Here is a 21,158-nt window from a genome sequence, read left to right on the forward strand (position 1 = left end):
TACTTCATCTTGGAGGATAGCAGGCATCTTGAAAGGGTAGAGGGACTTTAAATCTCATTATTCCTCCTATACTACAAACTAAAAACAAAACAAAAACCAATTAATCTCTATATAGAAAAGACAGAGATTCAAATAAGAGTATTAAACATTTTATTTCTCAAACCACTCACATGCATAATGTTCTTATACAGTGTCAAAATAAAGAGAAATGCATTTTTATACAATTTCAAGTATACATTAATAGACTTCTCAGATTACTAGCCAAGTTGCTAAGATTTCATTCACATTGTTCTTAAAGCTGTTCAACGAGAAAGCTTTTGCTAACTGCTTTAAATGTTTATATAAACCCACATCTTAACTCTTCTTTTAATCTCCCCCTCCCTTGACCCTCGTGCCCTCCCCCCTCCCCTACACAATAGGGCTCCAGGGGCTTTAGGAGACATGCTGCCCCTCCAAGAACTATTGGCTTGTCCAGGGAAAGACAGAATCTACAGGAGGAGAGTCAGGGTCACACAGGGGTGTCACACAAGGGGAACCAAACCCAGTACTTAGATGTGACACAATTCTGGATAATATTTTAGTGCCATTGTTTTTTTTTTTTTAAATCAAAAAAAGAAAAAAGAACTTGAAACAAAACACGATTTTTTAAAGATATAATTTGGCAGCTAAAAAAATAATTCAATGAAAATAAAATTTCCCCCAGAAATAAATTCCCAAATCATGGTAGGTATTTTGAACTCTTTAGTGGTTCTTTTGCCCTTTGGCAGGGAGTACTTGGGGGCAGCTTAAAACACATGGTATTTTGTGTTCACACTGAGATATGTGTTACTGGGGCAGCAGTTTAGTTGCCTAGCATATGTAAGGCCCTTGGTTCAATCCCCAGCACTATGGGAGTAAGGGACAAAGAAATGTGATTAAACCTAACAGGGTCTGGCAAGTTTTCCCTCAACTCTCCTCCTGAGTGATCTAGCTTCAAGGCCAGGAACAGCCACACTCCTTAGGAATTAAAGTGCATACTTGTTTTTGTTATTTTCAGTAAAGGGGAAGGGAGGGTTTACACTTACGTGATGATTAAAGGAGGCTGGGGAGAGAAAATCCTACTCCTATATATAGGTATTTATAGTTAAGGTCACAACAACAAAAACCAAAGTCTTAGGAGAAAGATGCGCACAGCAACCCTGTGTTCTCAGAGGTCTGGGAGCGCTACCCTGCTGTGCTGTCTGAGGCATCTTTATTATTAATGGCATAATTGCTGCAGATGAAAGACACAAAACTCAAGTGTCAGATTCTTTTCATAGGGAGAAAACAGACTGGTAGTTAAAAATAATCTATCCCATTCCCATCCAGGACCAATGTTTCAGAAAGTGATTGTCTCTTTCAATATGGACTCTCTATGATGAACTAGTGGAAACTAGTCAGCTCCCTGCTGCTTTCAAATGCTATTGTGGCTGCTTCAGAAACAGGAGGAGGCTGCAGTTTGATTCCTGTTGTCACTCAGTAGCAGCTGAAGTAAAATCTGTGATTTTTGTAATGTGACAACTATAACCCAAATCTAATTTTGTTTCCTTATGTTTTATGGTGGTTTCTTGGGATGAAAATCCCCGACGTCCTCAGAGAGAAGTTAATGCTACATTATAAGCTGTGTGAAGAAGCAATGGGCTCAAGATAAGAGGAATCTTGTCCTGGATTCTGGCCTCTGAGTCCAGTGTGATCTATTTTTCACAGTGACCAGTGGGAAGGCACAGTGCCAGGGACAGGTAGTCGGGAGACAGCTGTCCCCCTTAAATAAGCACCATAGAGAAGAGTTGGATATAGTTCCTTCAGAATAGGTCCATCTGAAGGGAATCAAATGTCTGCTGCGTTGCTGCTCCTCTTGTCCTCAGCCTTCTGCCTTTCACAGGCAGTACCTGGGTGGCCCACCTAAACAACATGCACCAGGAAATCTAAGTGCTCTGCCAATGCACTTTCCCTCACTTAGGTAGACTGAGAACCCGCGGTCCAGAGTGCTGTTCTGAAGATGTCTTAAAGGAAAAGGAAGCTACTGGGTCCTGAGTACTAGATCCATTAGAACATAAAAGTCACTAGGCCAAAGCCGTGAACAGACACAGCAGGTGAGAACTAATGGACTCTGAGAGCACACTTCCTGGGCCTACAGTTCTGATGACACATGCAATTCACTGAGGACCAGTGATGGAGCAAGGGGCTCCCACTGTGCTCAGACTAGCACCTGCTTAGCTGTTTCAGAAAGGTTTGGAAATGGAACTGGAACGACAGTTCAGTGGCAGAGTGCTTGCCCAGCATGCTTCAGATTCTTGGGCTCAATACCCAGTATTAAAAGGACAAAGAAGGAGATATGGGGCAAAGGGGGGGGGGGAATGAGTGAATGAATGAATGAATGAATGAATGAATAAGACAACATATTAGGGCAGAAGATGATCTGACTTTATACTTGTGGTAGAATTTCTTTTACTCTTGCTCAGAAGATCAAATGCCGACACTTACCTTTTCCCACCACTTCCCCACCTTGCTCTCTTGTCCCTTCAAAAAGCTTCAAGTCCACTGTGGTGTGATTTGCATAAACTTCATCAAGTTTCACAGCACTCCACCTTGTTCTCCAACATGAACCCCTTACAAGAACTGCCTTCCTATCCTACTTACAAGCAGGAAGTCTTCAGCAGGTCCCCCGGCAGGGAGGCAGTTGTCCAGGATGCTGCACTCACAGCTAAGCAAGCCAAGGCCTTCACTGCTATTTAGAGTGGGAGTTCCCATTCTGCTCTAATCACACTTGGCCTTCCCTACCTTTTCTTCCTGTCACACCACCCATTTCTGAAGTGCATATGCTCAGTTCCTTAAAGGCACTTCTTTTAGCAGCCAGAGCTGCTAGGTAGTTCCTTTCAATGGCGGCTTTCATTTTTTTTTTTTTATGCGGATGAACAACTCTTCCCTCTCTGTTGCCACAGCAGGCAGTAAACTGTCTACTGTTACAGCTTTCCTACTCAGGGTGAGAACGGAAGCCGCGCAAGTTCCTTTGGGAATGACTGGGTCGGATCAAAAGATGTTAAGGAGGCTCATTTCATAGGCTAGTCAGAAATACTTAAGCCTTGGCTAGTTCATTTCATTCAGAAAGAAACAGGTAAGAAGTCAAGAGTCACTTAACAAATCCTACCAGGCTAAGAGACAAATGATCAGAAGTGTCCTGATCACCCAAGGCAGGGTTTTTCTTTTCTCCGTAAGTAACAATACCACCTGTTTCTTTCATAAAGAATAGTGGCCCAAAGTCAGCTCGGGTGTGGCTTGTGGGTCTTTTTTTATAAACAGGACACTGAAGGACTGCTCTATTTAGCTATGGGAATCGAGCAGTCATCACTCAAATCTCACATGTAGAGGAAAAGGGCTCTTAGAGAAGAGGCTTGGAAACTGCTTCTCTGCTCGTATGCACGCCCTGTACTTGGCACAGAGGATACTGGATGGATGGAACATTTTTCTCCAGACCTACTCTGAGAAGAAGTAGATGAGCCTTCGCCCTGGCCACTGTCAGCTTTTGCCAAGAGCCCTCCATGGGATAGCATTAGACTCCAAGGAGGTCTTTCTCTTTTCAACCAAACCACCCCCCAAACCAAACCCAACCCTGCCCTCTAAAACAAAGCCCACACACCTTCACTTCACTTGGGGGGTAGGGGAGAGAATGAGATAGTGCTAGTCTGAGGCCGTCCTGTCTAAGACCACACGTGAGCACTCACAAGTGAACCCCAGCCCCGGCCGCACATACGATCATCGGGCAGGCTCTGTAGTTGCTCAGGTGACTGCTCACAGGGCCGTGCACGTTAAAGAGGAGTGCTATACCAGAGCAGCCAGTGCACGCCCACGCCGTCCGTCCCTAGGGATCTTTCGGAAGCCCAGGCTGCACAACAGCAAAACGGGAATGTCTGGAAGGGGTATCTATCACAAAGGCCCGATGCTCGTCCAGGCCAGAGGAAGAGGCTAAGTATCGGTCTCCTTTTACATTCATGATTTTAATGTAACTCAATAAAATTACCTGGGCACTTCTTACTTTTTTTCCCCTCCAAATATTAGTTTAACCAAATAAGCAACCACACTGACAATAAAGTATTATTAAGTAAGACTTAATTAAATATGTGTTTTAAAGAATGATTTATAGCAAGACATCAGGGTAGGCCTAGAGCAAAACTGTATACAAACTGTAAGCCGGAGGGAGAGCTTTCCTAAGCACAACTTCTTAACTCCTGAGCCTGACATGCCAGTATGGTCTGCAGACTGAGAGCAACTCTACAGTTTACGAATAAACAGACTCACGTTTTTAAACTCATCTTTCTCCCTGTAGGACTCATACTGGATTCATACATAAACTGTGCACAGTCACTTATGTGGGGTGCTTTTCTCCCTATTGGGAATTTCACATTGTCTGTGTTTCCTACCTGCCCTGCCTAGTATCACAAGGAAAGAAAACTGTACCCAGAAAACAAGGCAAACACCTAAAGATCTGAAAATGGATATTCTCTAGTTTTCATTTCCAGCCAGAGATTGCTGTTTTTAGATATTGTTGCCCACACAGAGCAGTTGACTAACAAGGTGAAACACTCCAGGACATCTGTGAGAGCCAATAGTTGCTCCTCAGCTGTTACAAATGTTCCAAAGGTAGGTAAGCTGACTTTGCTCTGAGAACTAGCACCTCAAGTAGAAACCAGTTCTGACTAGGTGGCATTTTAGCTTTGAAATGAACTTTTCTGCCATGTACAAAATTCAATTCTTGACTATTAAGACAGTAACTGGCATTTTAGAAAGCACATCTCTTTTTGGAGTAATTAAAAGCAAATAGATCATGCAAGAATCCTTGTCATGTATAGCCATGTAAGATATTGACAGTAGGCTCATTATCAGGAACACATGGTTAACACGCCACTCCCTACAAATGAACTGCAAACGGCAGGCAATGAAAGAATAATGCTGCTTCGTGTCACTCAACAGAGTTGGGCATCTGTAAGAACAAACACAAAGAGGATGCGGTGGTACCTGCTGGCGGTGTCAGCACTCAAGGGGCCAAGACAGGAACAGAGAGGGCTGAAGGCCAGCCTGAGCTACAAAGCGAGGCCTGAGGTTCTGCCTTGGGAACATCACAATGAGACAAAAATGGTGGGCGAAGTCAGGAGGCTGGAGAGTTTGAGGCCAGCTTGGGCAACATAATAAAACACAGCACATGTGCATGGGCGAGGCGCACAGAGCAAGGCCTCTACCTCTACTAGATCCTCCTACCAGACAAGTGCAAGACTTTGGGCAACAGAATCAAGCATTAACATCTGCATGGCAGCCTCTGTATTTTGAGTCTAGCTTTCTTTTGCTTGCTACAGAAAGCTACACCCTGTTTCTTCAGCAGAATGATCAGAGGTAGAGGAGCTGAAGTGTATATAGAAAAGAATGGGGGTAGATTGGCTGAGGAATCAAGCCCCTGCCAGGGCACCAGGGAACTCTGAAGATGCTCAGTATTTAGTGGGAGGTAGGCTATTCTACAATGACTTATCCGCCTTCATTAAACACCTTTTCCTTACACACACACACACACACACACACACACACACACACACACACACGCCTGACAACTCGCAGCAACACTACAATTCACAGCCACAGGATGCTTATCCCAACAGCTATGTTCAGGCTGTTTGCTGTGCACTGATCCCTAGCCTTTCTCAGGTAGCTATAAGCATATTTTCTTTTTCTTTTGCTAGGGCTTTAAGCATATATTTCACTTTAATACCTACATCTGCTGCTCTTAAAAAAACAAACAAACAGATGTACTAACTGTTAGATGTGTTATAACATCTTTATAAATAGAAAGTGCAAGAAATAGTTTTTTTTTCAGTCCAAATACAAAGTTAACAAAAGCTCTCATAGCCTACTATGCTAAGAATTTAATTTTTAGCACAACACAGCTAACACAATGCTTCTATGCTACCAAGATCATGGTGGGTGAGTAAATATATTTATAAGCATACATTATGAAAAAGACATTAAGAAAATAGCTAAACTTCCTATAAAATTATTTGCATGAACTATCTTCAGTATACCATTCTGTGTTTAATGCACATGCATATACAATTGAATTCTTTAGTGATATTTTTATTGAGCCATTTTTCCAAAAAGAAAATAGGCTCATTAAAGAACAACAAAACTCATTACCAGATTTAAAGTCATTTTTGTAAAAATACTAGAAACTCCGTATAAATTCTAAATATGCCTGCCACCTGATAGCATTTCAGAGGTGGACTTGTGGTACACTTTTCGTGACCTCTTTAGTAATTTGGCTTCCAAAGGAAACACATTTAAGCATTGTTCCCTGCATAGCCTCTCTGTTTTGAGTGGTTCTTAACCACTACAGTTCAGTTTCTATGACTTAAAGGAAACATGCCATTCTCAAATGTTATCGGCATCTGCTTCAAGATGAGGCCACAGGCAGAGCTTCGACCCTAAGGCCGTGCTACTCCTGTGGCCGTGTGGCTGTGTGGCTGTGCCACTGAAGGGAAGGAAAGACTGTCGTCTGCAGGACTCCCTTGTGCTTGCCTTTCTCGCTCTGTGTGACCATCTAATGACCACGAACCAAGACCAGATTCCAGAGAGGTTCTCAGTGAATACAACAACAACAGTTATGACATAGGTTATCACAGTAAAACTGCTATTTCCTGGGACTGTAATTTCAAAGTTATTCTTTCAAGAAAGACAGAGGTAAGTGGATTGTATCAGGGTAGAAATGAATATTTAAAAAAGTTTTAAATTAAGTTCTATTCTTTTTATTCATTAAAACTTCTCTTTACATGATAAAACCTAATTAGTCTTCGCTCTATCCTTGGATGTCTGACGGCACTATGGGGTTTTCTTTTCTTTCCTCTTTTCCCTGAGTTCCTAGCATTTTACACAGTCCTAAATTATGCCTTTGGTTCCTCGTACCCCTCTATCTCCCCAGGCCTCATTTAGCAGCAGAGATTACTGGACTACATGAGAACTAGACATGATGGGCCGGAAGCTACTTCTCTGGGAAGCCACTCACTTGGTATCTCAAATCTTTTTCCTCTTAGAAGTGTGTTGATTTGGGGATACTGAGTAGAGTATAATTTATTCTCTACTATCTTCTTCTCAGTGCAGGACTAGTTTAAGTTTTCCAGTCTATCTTAAGTTAGTGGAGGTTTAAGTAAAGCATTATAAATCTGACAACCCCAGCCTCAAAAAACACCAATGATCTGTGACTCTGAATGAGAGACGCTAATACACAAAATTGGGAAACTGATTTTGCTGTAAGAAAAGCAGTAAGAATGTGATCCGCCAATTAACTCATCATTAAGCATAAAAGTATATGAGAGGAGAAGTGGTAGAGATAGAGACTGGATAAGACAAGTAGGTGAAATTGACTGTGGCGAGTTGGAGCTGCTGCTCAGTGGTTAGAGCACTTGCTTGGCATGTATAAAGCAACAGTGCAATAAGAACCTCTTAACAACAGGATAGTAAGCCACACAACAGGAATTCCTGAAACGATTTAATAGCCATATATTTTCATACCACAGGAATTTCCCACCTATGTATAAACTTAAATACCGCTGTCTCCAATAAATCAAAATCTCAAACGGTAATGCATCTTTTATGTCCTAGGGAGTGTTTTGGCTCAGCATGCATAGCTATTGTGGCTTCACAGCAACCACAGCAAAATCCCATAACAAAGCATAGAGCGGAAAAGGAACTAGCACTTTAAAGTGTGTGGAACTTGGAAGAAGGCTGTAACCAATGGAGTGAGCCTCAAGTATCTGTCTCATTCTCTTTCTAGATCTTTTACTGTCACACAGCAGACTGAATAAATGGCTTCAATGGTATTAATAACTGACTGCAAAAGGTTTAGAAAAAAAGAACAGCCTAAAGTTACATGTAAACAATTTAACATGGTCTCAAATCTCTGCATGTCTTTCCTCTCCCTAAGCTCGGGCTCACCACTTATAAAGTATGGCAGTGACTGCATGGTGACTGAGGGCTTGAGCTTGAACACTAGCATCTTTTGGCCCCCCTGAGCTGTCATGTTAAAAGTCCAATGACCTGCTGGGTGCTGGAGGCCCACATCTTTAATCCCAGAATTTGGGAGGCAGAGTGTGAGGCCAGCCTAGTCTACAGAGTGAGTTCCAGGATAGCCAGTCTCAAAAAAGAAAAGAGAAACCCTGTCTCAAAAAACAAAAACAAAAAACAAAAAAACAGAAATCCAACTACCATGGAGAATCCTTGAAACTCAATGAAAAAGCTAGGCCCAGCTTTTCAATAACACCAGGCACGCATGGCATATCTCGAACTTTTCAAACCAGTTCAACCGCCTCCTCCTTCCTTAACTTCTAACTTTTTACAAAGTCAAGCCTCTTTAAACTTTACAGTGGCTTGTTACACAGCAATAAGTAACCAGAAAACAGCTTCATTTGTAAATGGTAACTCGCTCAACCTACTCACAATTAGACCTACCAAATAGGCAATTCTGATTAAGTGAGCAATATTCACATTCAAATCTGCAGAGACCAATTGCACCATCCTTTGAAGTAACCTGTTAATAATATACAAAATTTTGCTTATTTATATATTTATGGGTGTTTTGCCTGAATGTGTCTTTGCACAGTATAAATGCTTGGTACCTGAAGAGGATTTTGGATCCTATGGGACAGGAATAACAAGCTGGTTATGAGCTGTCATGTGGGTGCTAGGAACCAAACTCAGGTCCTAAGGAACAGCCAGTGCTCTTAACCATTGAGCCCTTATTTTTGGTTGCAAGTTCACTAAAAGTAGGAACATTAGTAGGTACTGTACAGGAAGGAAATGCGCTATAGTGGAGGTAGTCTGGACTTTAGAACTGGATTGGTAAGTGTCAGATCTTCAACTACGTACCCTTAGGCTCATCAGTTTTTCATCTATAAAATGTGCCATAATCATACTCACTCAAGGCACTAGAGGCTGTTCCGATTATCAGGTGTCAGATTGCTTATGTAGAGACAAAGTGTGTCATCCTAAGATGATGACAATAATCATAACAGACTGGCATGAGGATCAGATAAATTAATAGAACTGTGTCTTTTCCATAAACATTCAAAAAATAGCTGTTTTTAGTATTACTATTATTATCTTAGGATTATCTTGACGTAACTGTAGTTATGCTAGTAGAGCACACCATACAGTTAAGGACTTTGTTAGTTTTTTTTAGAACTTTTTATAGTAAAAAGTGCAAGCTATCTAAAAACTCATGTATCAGACTCCCATCAAGTAAAACCTACTTAACTCTCAAGAATGGGAAGTCTTGCCGGGCATGCTGGAGCTCGCCTTTAATCCCAGCGCTCAGGAGGCAAAGGCAGGCAGAAGTCTATGAGCTCCAGCCTGGTATATGTAGTGAGTTCTAGGACAGCCAGGGCTCCCTGGAGAGAAAAACAAAACAAACAAAAGAGTGGGTAAGTCACAACTAATTAAAGCTCGTTTGTCTTAACAATTCCAAATATACTGTCTGGTATCAAAAAATACTTAACAGTTCTTTAATGGAACAGTCTCCTACATACCAGTGAAGACAAGTAATTGCATGTGTCCATGAAATACTCCGGGCATTATGGAATAATTCACATCCTAAGAGTCAGGGCATTAAATTATAGTGCTGGTCACGAGAGATGCTCAGTGTAAGACTACCTTAACTGGGCGGGGCACTTGAGACTCTTCCACAGGACCTACTGAGTAGACACAAAATATTAGGCAGTAGGAAAGCTCCCTCCTGTAGCCGGGCAGTGGTGGCACACGCCGTTAATCCCAGAACTCTGGTAGGCAGAGGCAGGCGGATTTCTGAGGTTGAGGCCAGCCTGGTCTACAAAGTGAGTTCCAGGACAGCCAGGACCATACAGAGAAACCCTGTCTCAAAAAACAAAAACAAAAACAAAAACAAACAAACACCCAAAAAAACCAAATCCAACCTCCCCACCCCTGCCAAAAAAAGGAAAGCTCCCTCCCACCCCCACCCCCACCACTCTGCCTTTATAAGCTAGCTTTGCTTTAAAGCTACCACTAGTTGAGCTACTAGGGTTCTTTTCACTGTTAAGAAGTTAAATTTTTGATATACAAGGAAAGGATGTGAGATTAGAAATTATTTATAAAAAGTTATTTTTTACCCTCTATAAAGATATGTAGATTTCAGATAATATTTGTCTTTCCAGCATTGTTATGTATGTATCATTTGAGAAAAATATGGTCTCCCAGCACAACAAAAGGGGATGAGCTGCACAGACATCTCTAAGGGTTTAAGCAATAATTACTTTCTTTGTAATGTAGCAAGCTCAGGTGTTCCAACATACTGATACTATTCAACTTTGGCCTGTTCAGAGGAAGAAAGCCTACTTACTATCTAAGTAAAAACACCAGTGGGGGGTGGGGGTGGGAGGAAGCACCATTTAAAACTCCTGATCTAAACACCAGGAAAATACTGGAAAGCAAAGAAGCAAAAATACTGAGGATTAGTCATAATGCTTGGCAAATGTCAATGCTTTCAATTGATTCCTATTTAAATGACATCTATTAGCAAGACCTCAAAGAGTATAGCTAGATGTTCAGTTTTCTGCAGCAATCTCTTCCAAGTAACATGTCCCAGATCAACTAGAAGACCCATTATTACTAAGTATAATGTGCTCTGAAATAAGGTACATTTAACTTAGATGAATAGCCTGAAACTTTACAATGGGGATTATCTATTCTTCAGAGGCTATTATGTCACATAAAACATAGTAATATCTTATTAGAAGGAAACTTTAATAACAAAGAGGTGGCCAACCATGGAGACACATGGAGTCCCAGCACTTGGAAGGCAGAAAGATCTCTGAGGTCCAGGCCAGTCTGGTCTACATAGGCAGTTCCAGGCCAGCCAAAGAGTTACATAGTGAGACCCTGTCACAAAACCAAACAACCAAACCAAACCAAACCAAAGACATGTTGTGCATGGAGACTAAATGACTCATCCCACATTTATCTAAAATGATAGGACTTATAACAACAAATCAAGCTCACCATACTGAATTAGCACAGCCTAGAAAACTTTGCCCAAATAAAACTCTGAAGTCCTTCTCTTATTTCCAAATGGGGAGAAGTCAATATTCTCTTCTTGCATTTTCTATGACCACAGGTAAAATGTTACATTTCTCCGCATCTTATATAACACTAAGGATGAATGTTCACAAAGCAAATATGTAATGGTCCAATATGTATTTTAACAAGGGAGATAATAGCAGATATGCAAGAATGGGCCTAAGAGAAGTTTGAAATCCTGATGTTTTACTATGTTTTAAAACATCCAGAAGAAAAAGAAAGATTTTGGATTTTTTATTAGTTCACACGAGGACAGAGTGAATTTGCTTAAGAAAACTAAAATGAAGGAAAAGTGTCTAATCTAGAAAAACAGTACATCTGATAAGATCAAAACACCCTTTGTTTTGCTTTTTAGAGAGAGTCTCACATAGACCTCTCTCAACTCAAACTCTCTGTAGCCAGGACTAACTCTGAACTCTTGACCCTCACCTTCACCTTCCCTCCCAAGTGCTGGAATTACAGGCAAGAGTTACCACAATCAGTAATATCTGTCTGTAATAGAAATTGTCCTATAATTCTAGGGAGATTAAATTATTATGCAAATCAGTTGAAGCAAGATAAAAAAAATGGCTAAACTTACTTATAAAAACATAAAGCTTTGACCAGGTTAGCCATTTAGTCGCACACTGTTATAAGTGAGAAGTTTTTAAAATAAGAAATATTCTGATACAAATAACTATTCTAAACTTAATCTACTTAAACTTTTTAGACAAGAACAAGTCATAACCCTGCTTCCTTTTGGCTTATAATTCATTCTAAATACCCTTTGGAATGGCAATCAAGCACAAGAAACACCAAGAGGGCTTACGGGGTTAAGTGCAGATGCAGACAAGACCATGAAATTAAAGCCTCTACCCATCTACGATAAGGGCGAAATATCAGGAGAAATAATTTGTAGTTAACCTCTGAAAGGAAGCCAGCAGCCGGCAAGCCTGTGAGCCCTTCTAGACATGGAGCACTTTTAGGCTTTGTTGGCCATGGACTCAATTTTATCATTATAATATGAAGAAATCATAAACAATACCTAAGTCCATAGGTGTTTGGATATACATTTTTCAATATAAGCAGGTACCTTTGTATTTCACTTGAAGGATATGGTTTGCTGAAATCTGCTCTGATTCGAGCCCTAGAAATCTGATCTGCTGAGAGCTACACTCAACCTCTGTGATTTACCTGGCAACCACTTGCTCTTCCTTTCCTAACTCTTGGGTATGAAAGTATTTTAGTATCTTAAATTCTTTTCTATTGTGGCCTGTGTAAAAAGCTCCACTTCCAAAGACTGCTCAGTAATGACTCAGTCAATATTCCTTGAATAAATAAGTATACTAATAAGATAAAGAGCATATTTGGAAGAGAAAAAATAAATTACATCTGCTTACATATCTTCCAGGATTTCAAATCTTTCTTATTAAGGGCTTTTCTACTACAATTAAGTCTTTCCATTTTCCACTGCTTCTCTTTCTTTAAATTAGACCTTCTTGTTAAGCAAAAAGTAATTTATACATGCTAAAAAAAAAAAAAGAAACTAGTTTGAGTTAGTAGTGAGACTATGTAAAAGCTATTTCTTGGACAAAGGACTACTCACCTATTAAAAATGAAGTTACAAACGTCACTCTTGTACCAGACAAATCCAGTGGAAGCTGGATTCCCACTATGAAGAAGATGGGCAGTCTACCATTACTCCATACCATCTTTGGAAAATTGTTTCACTGATGGGAAGGGAACTGTAAACAAACTAAAATGCAAAAATACAAGAAAACTTTTCTTAACTGCTTTCTTCTTTGAACTTTAGAGACTAATTCAGTTTTATGTAGTCAAGATTAGATTTAGTTCTTTAGTACAATGAAATGGAATGGAGGCTATATGTGGTGGTATATTCCTGTATTCTCAGTACTTATGAGGTCAAAGCCCTACTGGGCTATATATATCCAAAAACAAAACAAAACAAATAAAACCCCACCAAACTATGGAGTCGCTTGGAATTCATGTAAAATAAAACTCAATTCAGTTTAGAGGTAATTATGGTTCTGAGAAAAAAAGAGAAGAATTCATTAGGAAGAGCCTTTCTGAGAAAATACAGTGATACTGCCATGCGAATGCCATAGTTTAAGCCAGTGTCAGAATTCAGAGAGAATGAAAAGTCTATTTAGAGTGAAAACAGACACACACACACACACACACACACACACACACACACACACGGCCAACTCTCTGATTTTGCTCAGAATACTGGAGAGCTCCTCTGCTGCTAAGTGCCACTGAATGATAACAGTCCTAATATTGCAATTTCATGGCATTACATTACCTACTGATGATTTATTTAGCTCTCACTGCTAATGTAGTTCCCCTCACAAGGTGACGTGTGCAAGTCAAGATTTGGTAGTAAGTTTCAGCATCAGCTAAGGTCCATTTAGTACACCCTTAATGAGCATACTCCTTGTACACACCGATATTAATATACATAGTATACTACTAACCCTTATCCTTATGACCCCACAGCAACGTTAGCAAAGAAGTAGGACAGTGTCACAGTGAATCTGGATATGAATCCTGGATATTTAGAATGGTATCACTTCTAACTAAAACACAAGATTATTTTTGCAAACTTTAATTTGTTTCAAAGGAAGCCTGGCTAGAAGTCTCATGAATTTCATGGCTCTGGCTAGGCCAAGAGGAAAGAACCAGCCAAGATTGTGCTGCTGTGGTCACAGGACCGGAAGCGCTCTGTTCACAGTTTCAGTACAGTAAAACCCTATTAGAAATGAGTGACAATGGAAGGGGATCCACCAAGCACGCCCAACATTTCTACATGAGATCGACAGTCTCTACCCATTCAAGCTGCTTGTGCCTGACCTTGGGTGGAGTGTTGATAAGTGCTCCAAGCTTCTTTTTACAGAAATCACTGCACTTTACCATTATAATTTGGTAACAGTTAAGAACTCAATTTTCTCACATTATAACCTAAAAAGCTATCAATGCAAAAAACAACCTTTTAGCATACAACTTAACTTTTCAAAAGTAGGGTAGACTTATATTTTTGGTCGGCTTAAAAAAAAAAATCCATCTGAAGCAGCATCTCCTGTACTCCTGAGCCACCTGCCTGATCAGTAATGATAAGATCTGTCCACTGAAGACCTTGAGCACAAGCTAAGTTTCCTTAGACCTTCAGCTCTATGTTTTCATGCCCCCGAGAGAGCGCAGTAATCCCTGCTGTGGCTCTAGGAGACAGTTTTCACTTTATCATGCTGTTGCCCAACTAAGTAGCAAGAAGCCTGCCTGTGATTATCAGAGATGAGACACCACTCACCAGTGCTGCTTTTAAGGGCAGGCTCTTCAAGTGGAGTAGCAAATATTCCTTCAAAAGATGAACTTCTATACTTCTTCAGAAGAGAAAACCTTTCTCTAGTGATACAGCTATCTGATTCTCAGGCTGCTCAAAGCCACCCTCTGCATTCCAGTTTCTTATTTTAAAACGGCTTTCCCCCACCTTGTCACACACCAGAGTGCTCACAAGGAAGGAGCACATAAGCTTCACATTCTCATAAACGGCTCACTAGTGAAGGTAGGACCAGCCCATCTCCCAAATCTCTTAGAATCATCCACATCTCTGTACAAAAACAATTACACATTTAAATATTCTCTTAACATTATTCAAGGTAGAGATCTCTTATTTGCACAGTAGAGTGCAGGCATCCATTTCCTGTGTCATTTCACATTCCTTCTCTCTCTGCATGCAAGGTGGGCATAAAAAGCTCTGTGTGTTTGGTAAATTCTTTCAGAGCTGAATTAAGAATCTCAGAAAAACTCAAGATCACTAAAAAATCCCCTTGAAGTTTTAAAAATCTTAGGAATGATAGTATAACCACACCTGATAAGAATTGATCCCTTGATCATTTATTGCAACATGATTGTGCATGATATTTTCTTGTAAGTGAAGTGCCCTGTAGTGTATTATTTAGAAAAACAAAAAACAAAGCTCTTAGAGTCACCAGCAATTTGCTAATTGGCTTATGAATAATATATAGGTTTGCAGACCCAAGACACAGATTTAAGTGAGGTTCTTCATTGGACTGAAAATATGAAGTATAAAATATGTTGAAGGAAATGAAACTGTGGTTGCAATAAGAAAGTGTTGAATCTCTCTTCAAGTATAACACTGCAGAAAAAAACTGTTTAAAAACCCCATATAAAAGTTATCAAATGTGGCGACCTGTGGACTTAAAAAATACAATCCAGCCTCATTTCACTGGAAAGTGACATTTTGATGTATAATATTGCTGTTATATGAAACTAGGAGCTCAAGAGGATGAACTTTTGGTAGTCAGCCTAACAAATTAAATCACGTAACTAGAAACATTTTTGTAACACCCAAAGGTGTATGCAAGTGCTATGGTTTACAAACACCAAACAGTAAGCTGCAGTTCAGCTCCGAGCGGTATCTGCAAAGCTTATAAGTACTTCCTCCCCTGCCTCTCTCCCAAGCTCTCATAAGAGTGCCCACTGTAAACACTTAGGGGTTCATTTACTTCACCAAGCCCCAAGTGCTTCAGGGGATTCTGCCTGCTGGAACACTGCTCCAAGGTAACTAGCTACCTTGAACTGAACACAAGAAACAACTAGGCAAGTATTAGATGCCTCACCAGAGTAACATCAATCTAACCTTTTAGACTATTAAGAACCATCAGCATTCATTTTTTTCCCCCTTAAACATGGAAATGCATGCGCTGGCAGGGAAGAGGAAAGAAAAATTCCGCGTTCTCACCGTTGAGACTACCTTTACCTTCCCCTCTTCTGATAGGCCGCTGCAGTTGGCCAAGGCTCCTGCTGCTTTTTTAGATCTGGGCCTTCACCCATCAAGGTGATATGAACTTAAGTACAGTGTTCAATCATGATTGGTAGATAAATGACCAGTCATTGATCAGTTTGTTTAAAAACATTTTTTTTTCTTATAAAGTTAACAAACCAAGGCTGTTGATCCCTGAATTAGAAGCTGATTTACTTGATTATTTTCCAGAGTGTGAGGTGGGAACGAGGAGAAGAGCCTTTAGTGCTTTCCACATGTTGGTCTTCTAATTTGGCAAAACCATGGGAACCTCTTCTAGTTGAGTGAGGTGGTATTTTGTGAATCTAAGTACCAACCCATGGTCCTGATAGGGGCTGGTTACGGCCCAAAGGGGAAGAGGGTTTGCCCCCTCCCCCTCTATGTTTCAATCTGGCCCGGTAGTAGAAACTGAGCCCTGGGCAGATTCCCCAGGAGCAACTGTTTCTTCGTGTGAAGGTGACCCTTCTTCAGCTTGCCGAGATGTGACAGTAGTCTCAGGAGAAATGCTATGAGGCCCTTCCAGGGGTATACAACCAGGGTGGTTTTTTCGAAAGTGCTGATTCAAGATGGCCTGGAAGGGGAAACTTTTGCCACAAACATGGCAGTGAAAGGGCTTGTTGCCTGTGTGCTTGCGGATGTGATATTCCAGCTGATCTTTCCGGGTATACTTTTTCCCACACATACGGCAGACAAATGGTGTGATTCCCATATGCAGGCGCATGTGGCGGTCCAGGCTTCCCTTTTGGTTGAAAGATTTGGCACAGTAGATGCAGGTGAGACGTGGATTATACCGGAACCATCGTTCGGACACTTCTTGTTCTCGGAGATACTCCACATAAGCGCTTACCCCCATCATAGCTGACTCTTCTACCTGAGTCAGAAGAAAGTAAGTGAATATTACATAATGTTAAGCATAGACGCGAAAAGCAACCCAATGTACTTGTGCCTATTACTAAGAAGTACATGTTTCTGTGTCTGCATGATGTAAGAAATAGATCGCAAACACAGGGCCTTGTACAAGGAAGGCAAATGCTCTATCTGAGCCTTAGTTACATTCCTAGCCCATACTCACTTACTTGTAATGGAGAGCCAAGAGGGAAGTTAATACTTCCAAAAAGTAAAGGTATTAATATAATAACGTAAAAAGAGTTCTGAGAGTACTATTCCATTGCTATAAAAAGTGCAATGCAAAGTTCTGGCTGGATACTTATTATGCCTCTGCTAAACTTGGGAAGGTGGAAACATCAGGGTTAGGAGTTCAAGATTACCTTGGCTACATAGAGAGTTAAAGCTCAGCTTGGACCTCATGAGACATGCCTCAAAAACCGCACCCAAAAGCCCAAGTCCAAACCTCTGCTTTATACTATCTTATAATTCCAGGAGAACACCAGCCCAGGATACTAGTCTTTGATTCTATCCTCGCAACTATATTCTAGATAACTCACTACAGAGTATATAGAACATCCTGATGAAAATGTTCTATAATTTGAACTATTTAATGTAGTAACCACATGGTTAGCATTTATCATACACCTAATGCAACTGAGGAAAATTTTTTATTTCAATTTTTAATTAATTAAAACAAAAATTCAAATGTGGCTTATGTGTACTACATATGAAAGTATGCAGCTGGGCTGTGCCGAGGCAGGCAGATTTCTGAGTTCGAGGCCAGCCTGGTCTACAGAGTGAGTTCCAGGACAGCCAGGACCACACAGAGAAACCCTGTCTCGAAAAAACCAAATCCAAAAAATGGAAAAAAAAAAAAAAGTATGAATATATACAGGCAAATATAATAAAATTTCATTTATGATGCTATTATTACCTTGTTAACCAGCAGTAGCAAGCTTTATAAGTATATATGTATATATAATTTATAAGCAATAACTAGCACATCATTATCATCCTAAAAACTAAAAAATTCGTTAAATTTTTATTAAAAAATTTAAATTATTTAAATTTTTATTTTGCTTGCATGTATGTCTATGCATCATGTGTGTCTAGTGCTCTTGGAGACCCCTTGAACTGGAGTTACAAACAGTTGTGAGCCCCATGTGAATGCTAGGAATTGAACCTGGGTCCTCTGGAAGAGCAGTTAGAGCTCTTAACCATCGGGCCACCTCTCTACTCCCTAAATACTAAAAAGCTTTAAGTGACTTCAGAGTAAACTGGCTGAAGACATGAGGTTTTTCCATCTGACGACTGGAAGGACAAGGACATGTTCCTTTAAACAGCTAACTTACACAGCTTGGGACTGGGTTCTGGGAAATGGCTCAGTCATTAAGCGTGCACAGTGTTCTCGGATGGCCAGAGTTTAGTTCTTAGCACTCATGTCTACTTGCTCACAACTGCCTACAGCTCCAGTCCGATGCCTTTGGCATCTACACATATGTGCACATACTTCCCCACCAGTAGCACACTCATGATTTGAAAAATAATAAAGTTGGGCAGAGTGGTGCATGCCTTTAATCCTGAAACTTGAGAGGCAGAGGCAGGCAGAGCTCTGGAGTTCCAGGCCACTTTGGTCTACACAGTGAGTATAAGGCCACCAGGATTACTTAGTCAGCTTTATTATTATTATTATTATTAATGTAAAATGAAACAATAAAAAAACTTTAAAAATGTTTTTATGTAATTAACACTTTTAGCTCAAAATTCTGTTAAATTCAGAAATTACTAATTTTCTTCTCTCTCTCTCTCTCTCTCTCTCTCTCTCTCTCTCTCTCTCTCGCCTGTTGACTACTAAAGACATTGAGATCAATTTGTTTTTTGTTTTTTTTTTTTTTTTTTCCGTTTTTTGAGACAGGGTTTCTCTGTGTAGTCCTAGCTGTCCTGGAACTCACTCTGTAGACCAGGCTGGCCTCAAACTCAGAAATCCACCTGCCTCTGCCTCCCAGAGTGCTGGGATTACATGTGTGCACCACCACGCCCGGCTGAGATCAATTTTTTAAACAAAATCATGTAGGAAATAATTATAATTTTTAGCAGAAGCCAAGATATTAATGCAAAGAATCTAAAATACTGAAGATTCACCTGGTTACCATTCTGTCTGTTTTAGTTTCTAAGCAATCTTTTGTTTCTTTATCATGTGCAAACCTGACAGTGCTTTTCAGCATTTCCAAAAGAGGCAGTTCATCAGCATGCCTAGAAACCAGTTTATGAAATCAAAGGTCGAGCTGTACACTGAGGCTTATGGTATTTTTAGACAGGCTCTCACCATGTAGCCCAGACTGGCTCAAACTCTTGGCAATCCTCCTGTCCCAAGTTCCCATGTGTACCCATGGCATCTAGCTTTTGAATTGTTTCCTATAGAATTTTTATTCAGTTCCTTAGGTCATCAAAACAGAACTCACAAAAAGAATAAGGCTGTACCTTACACTAAGAAATCCTAAGTGACCAAGGACAAAACGCAGAGAAATTTCGAAGTCATCACACATTGTTCCAGCTTTGTGGGATTCTCATGAGGTTAGAATGGTAATAATACCCTGAGATATATTTTTAAATTTATACACTATCTGTCCATAAATCCAGCCCTACAAAGGATAATTGATTGAAAATGCCAATACCCTAAAAAGCAAGAAAGTAATCTTCCAACAAACCCAAAAGAAGATACCTACACAAACATCAAAAATAACTGGAAGAAACAATCACTATTCCTTAATATCTCTTAATAACAATGGACTCAACTCCCCAATGAGAAGACACAGACTAGCAGAAATATTTCTCATGTAAATCTTCAATTTTATGTTTGTAATTCCCCTTATAATTAATTTAGTAATTTTTTATGTCTACCATTTTATCTGCATTATTTTTCATGATAATCGTCAATTTTAATGTCTTTCTATATATTTCTTCTATTTTATCAGAAATGTTTTCAACGTAAATCTTTGATTTTATCACAAATGTTTCTAACTCCACCTTCAATTAATTTAGAGTTTTATATCTACCATTTTATATGTAAAATTTTCCATGAGATAGTCAATTTTAATGGTTGCCTATATATTTCTTGAATTTTACCAGAAATATTTTTCATGTAAATCTTCAATTTTATCTGAAAATGTTTATAATTCCACCTTCAATCAACTTAGAATTATCTTTATGCCTATCATTTTATCTGTATAATTGCCATGATAATCTTTAATTTTAACAGGTTTTTCTATATATTTCTTCAATTTTATCAGAAATATTTTCCATGTGAATCAAGTTTATCAGAAAATGTTTATAAGTCCACCTTCAATCAACTTAGGAATACTTTTATGCCTACCATTATTATATCTATATAAAATTTTCCATGATAATCTTCAATTCTAACATGGTTTTCTACATTTTTCTAAAATTTTATCAGAAATATTTTCCACATAAATCTTCAATTCTATCATAAAAAGTTTCTATTTCATATTTCAATTAATTTAGCAATGTTTTTATGTATACCACTTTATTTTCCATGAAAATTGTCAATTTTAACGTTTTTCTATGTATTTCTTCCATTTTATCTGAATATTTTCCATGTAAATCTTTAATTTTATCATAAAGTGTTTTTACTTCCCTTTTCAATAAAACAAACAAACAAAAAACAATAGCACCACCACATACTGTTGTCCCCATAAAAGAAAAGTCTGACAACCTGAGACCCACATGGCGAATGGAGAGACAAGTTGTCCTTTGACCTCCATATACACTATGGCTATGTTGCACACATAGATACACATGAGTGATAAACAAACACATGAACACACACAAATGTAACTTTTTAAAATGTTATTTTAAAAAATGAATGAAAGAAGGCCATGAAATGGGTGCCTATGGGCTTTCCCTACCCCACCTGGCAATTTCCTGTAACATAGGGCATACAAAGATACTCTCTCTGCATGGACAAATAGCTATGAACTCAATCAGTACTTGCTTCAGAACACATTTTATTTCACCAGTACTTGGGAGGCAGAGGCAGAGGCAGGCAGATTTCTGAGTTCAAGGCCAGTCTGGTCTAGAGAGAGAATTCCAGGACAGCCAGGGCTGCGTCAAAAAATGAAGATCAAAATCAAAAGCAAAGCAAACACTATCCAAATGATTTCTTTTACGTTTTATCCCGTCAGTTTGATAAATGACAGCCTAGGCTTAGAACCTGTAGATAGCTCACGCTGGCTTCGAACTTGAAGTGATCCTTCTGCCTCAGTTTCTCAAGTGCTGGGATTACAGG

General features: G+C 39.6%; 1 protein-coding gene across 5 annotated transcripts in view; it reads right to left on the minus strand.

Moving 5' to 3' along the window:
- Positions 1–583: 583 nt before the first annotated feature.
- The window catches only part of Zbtb37 (zinc finger and BTB domain containing 37), a 31,689-nt gene continuing 11,114 nt past the window's right edge, over positions 584–21,158 (minus strand). For 4 of the 5 annotated variants that reach the window (XM_052201310.1, XM_052201309.1, XM_052201311.1 and 1 more), the window contains one exon: positions 584–16,835. In XM_052201310.1, the coding sequence (XP_052057270.1) occupies positions 16,350–16,835 (486 nt within the window). In that variant the 3' untranslated portion in view covers positions 584–16,349. The remainder of the gene's footprint in view (positions 16,836–21,158) is intronic. The other variant, XR_007980589.1, reaches the window with a different exon arrangement.

This window comes from Apodemus sylvaticus, chromosome 12, assembly GCF_947179515.1.
Source record: "Apodemus sylvaticus chromosome 12, mApoSyl1.1, whole genome shotgun sequence".
Classification (NCBI taxonomy): domain Eukaryota; kingdom Metazoa; phylum Chordata; class Mammalia; order Rodentia; family Muridae; genus Apodemus; species Apodemus sylvaticus.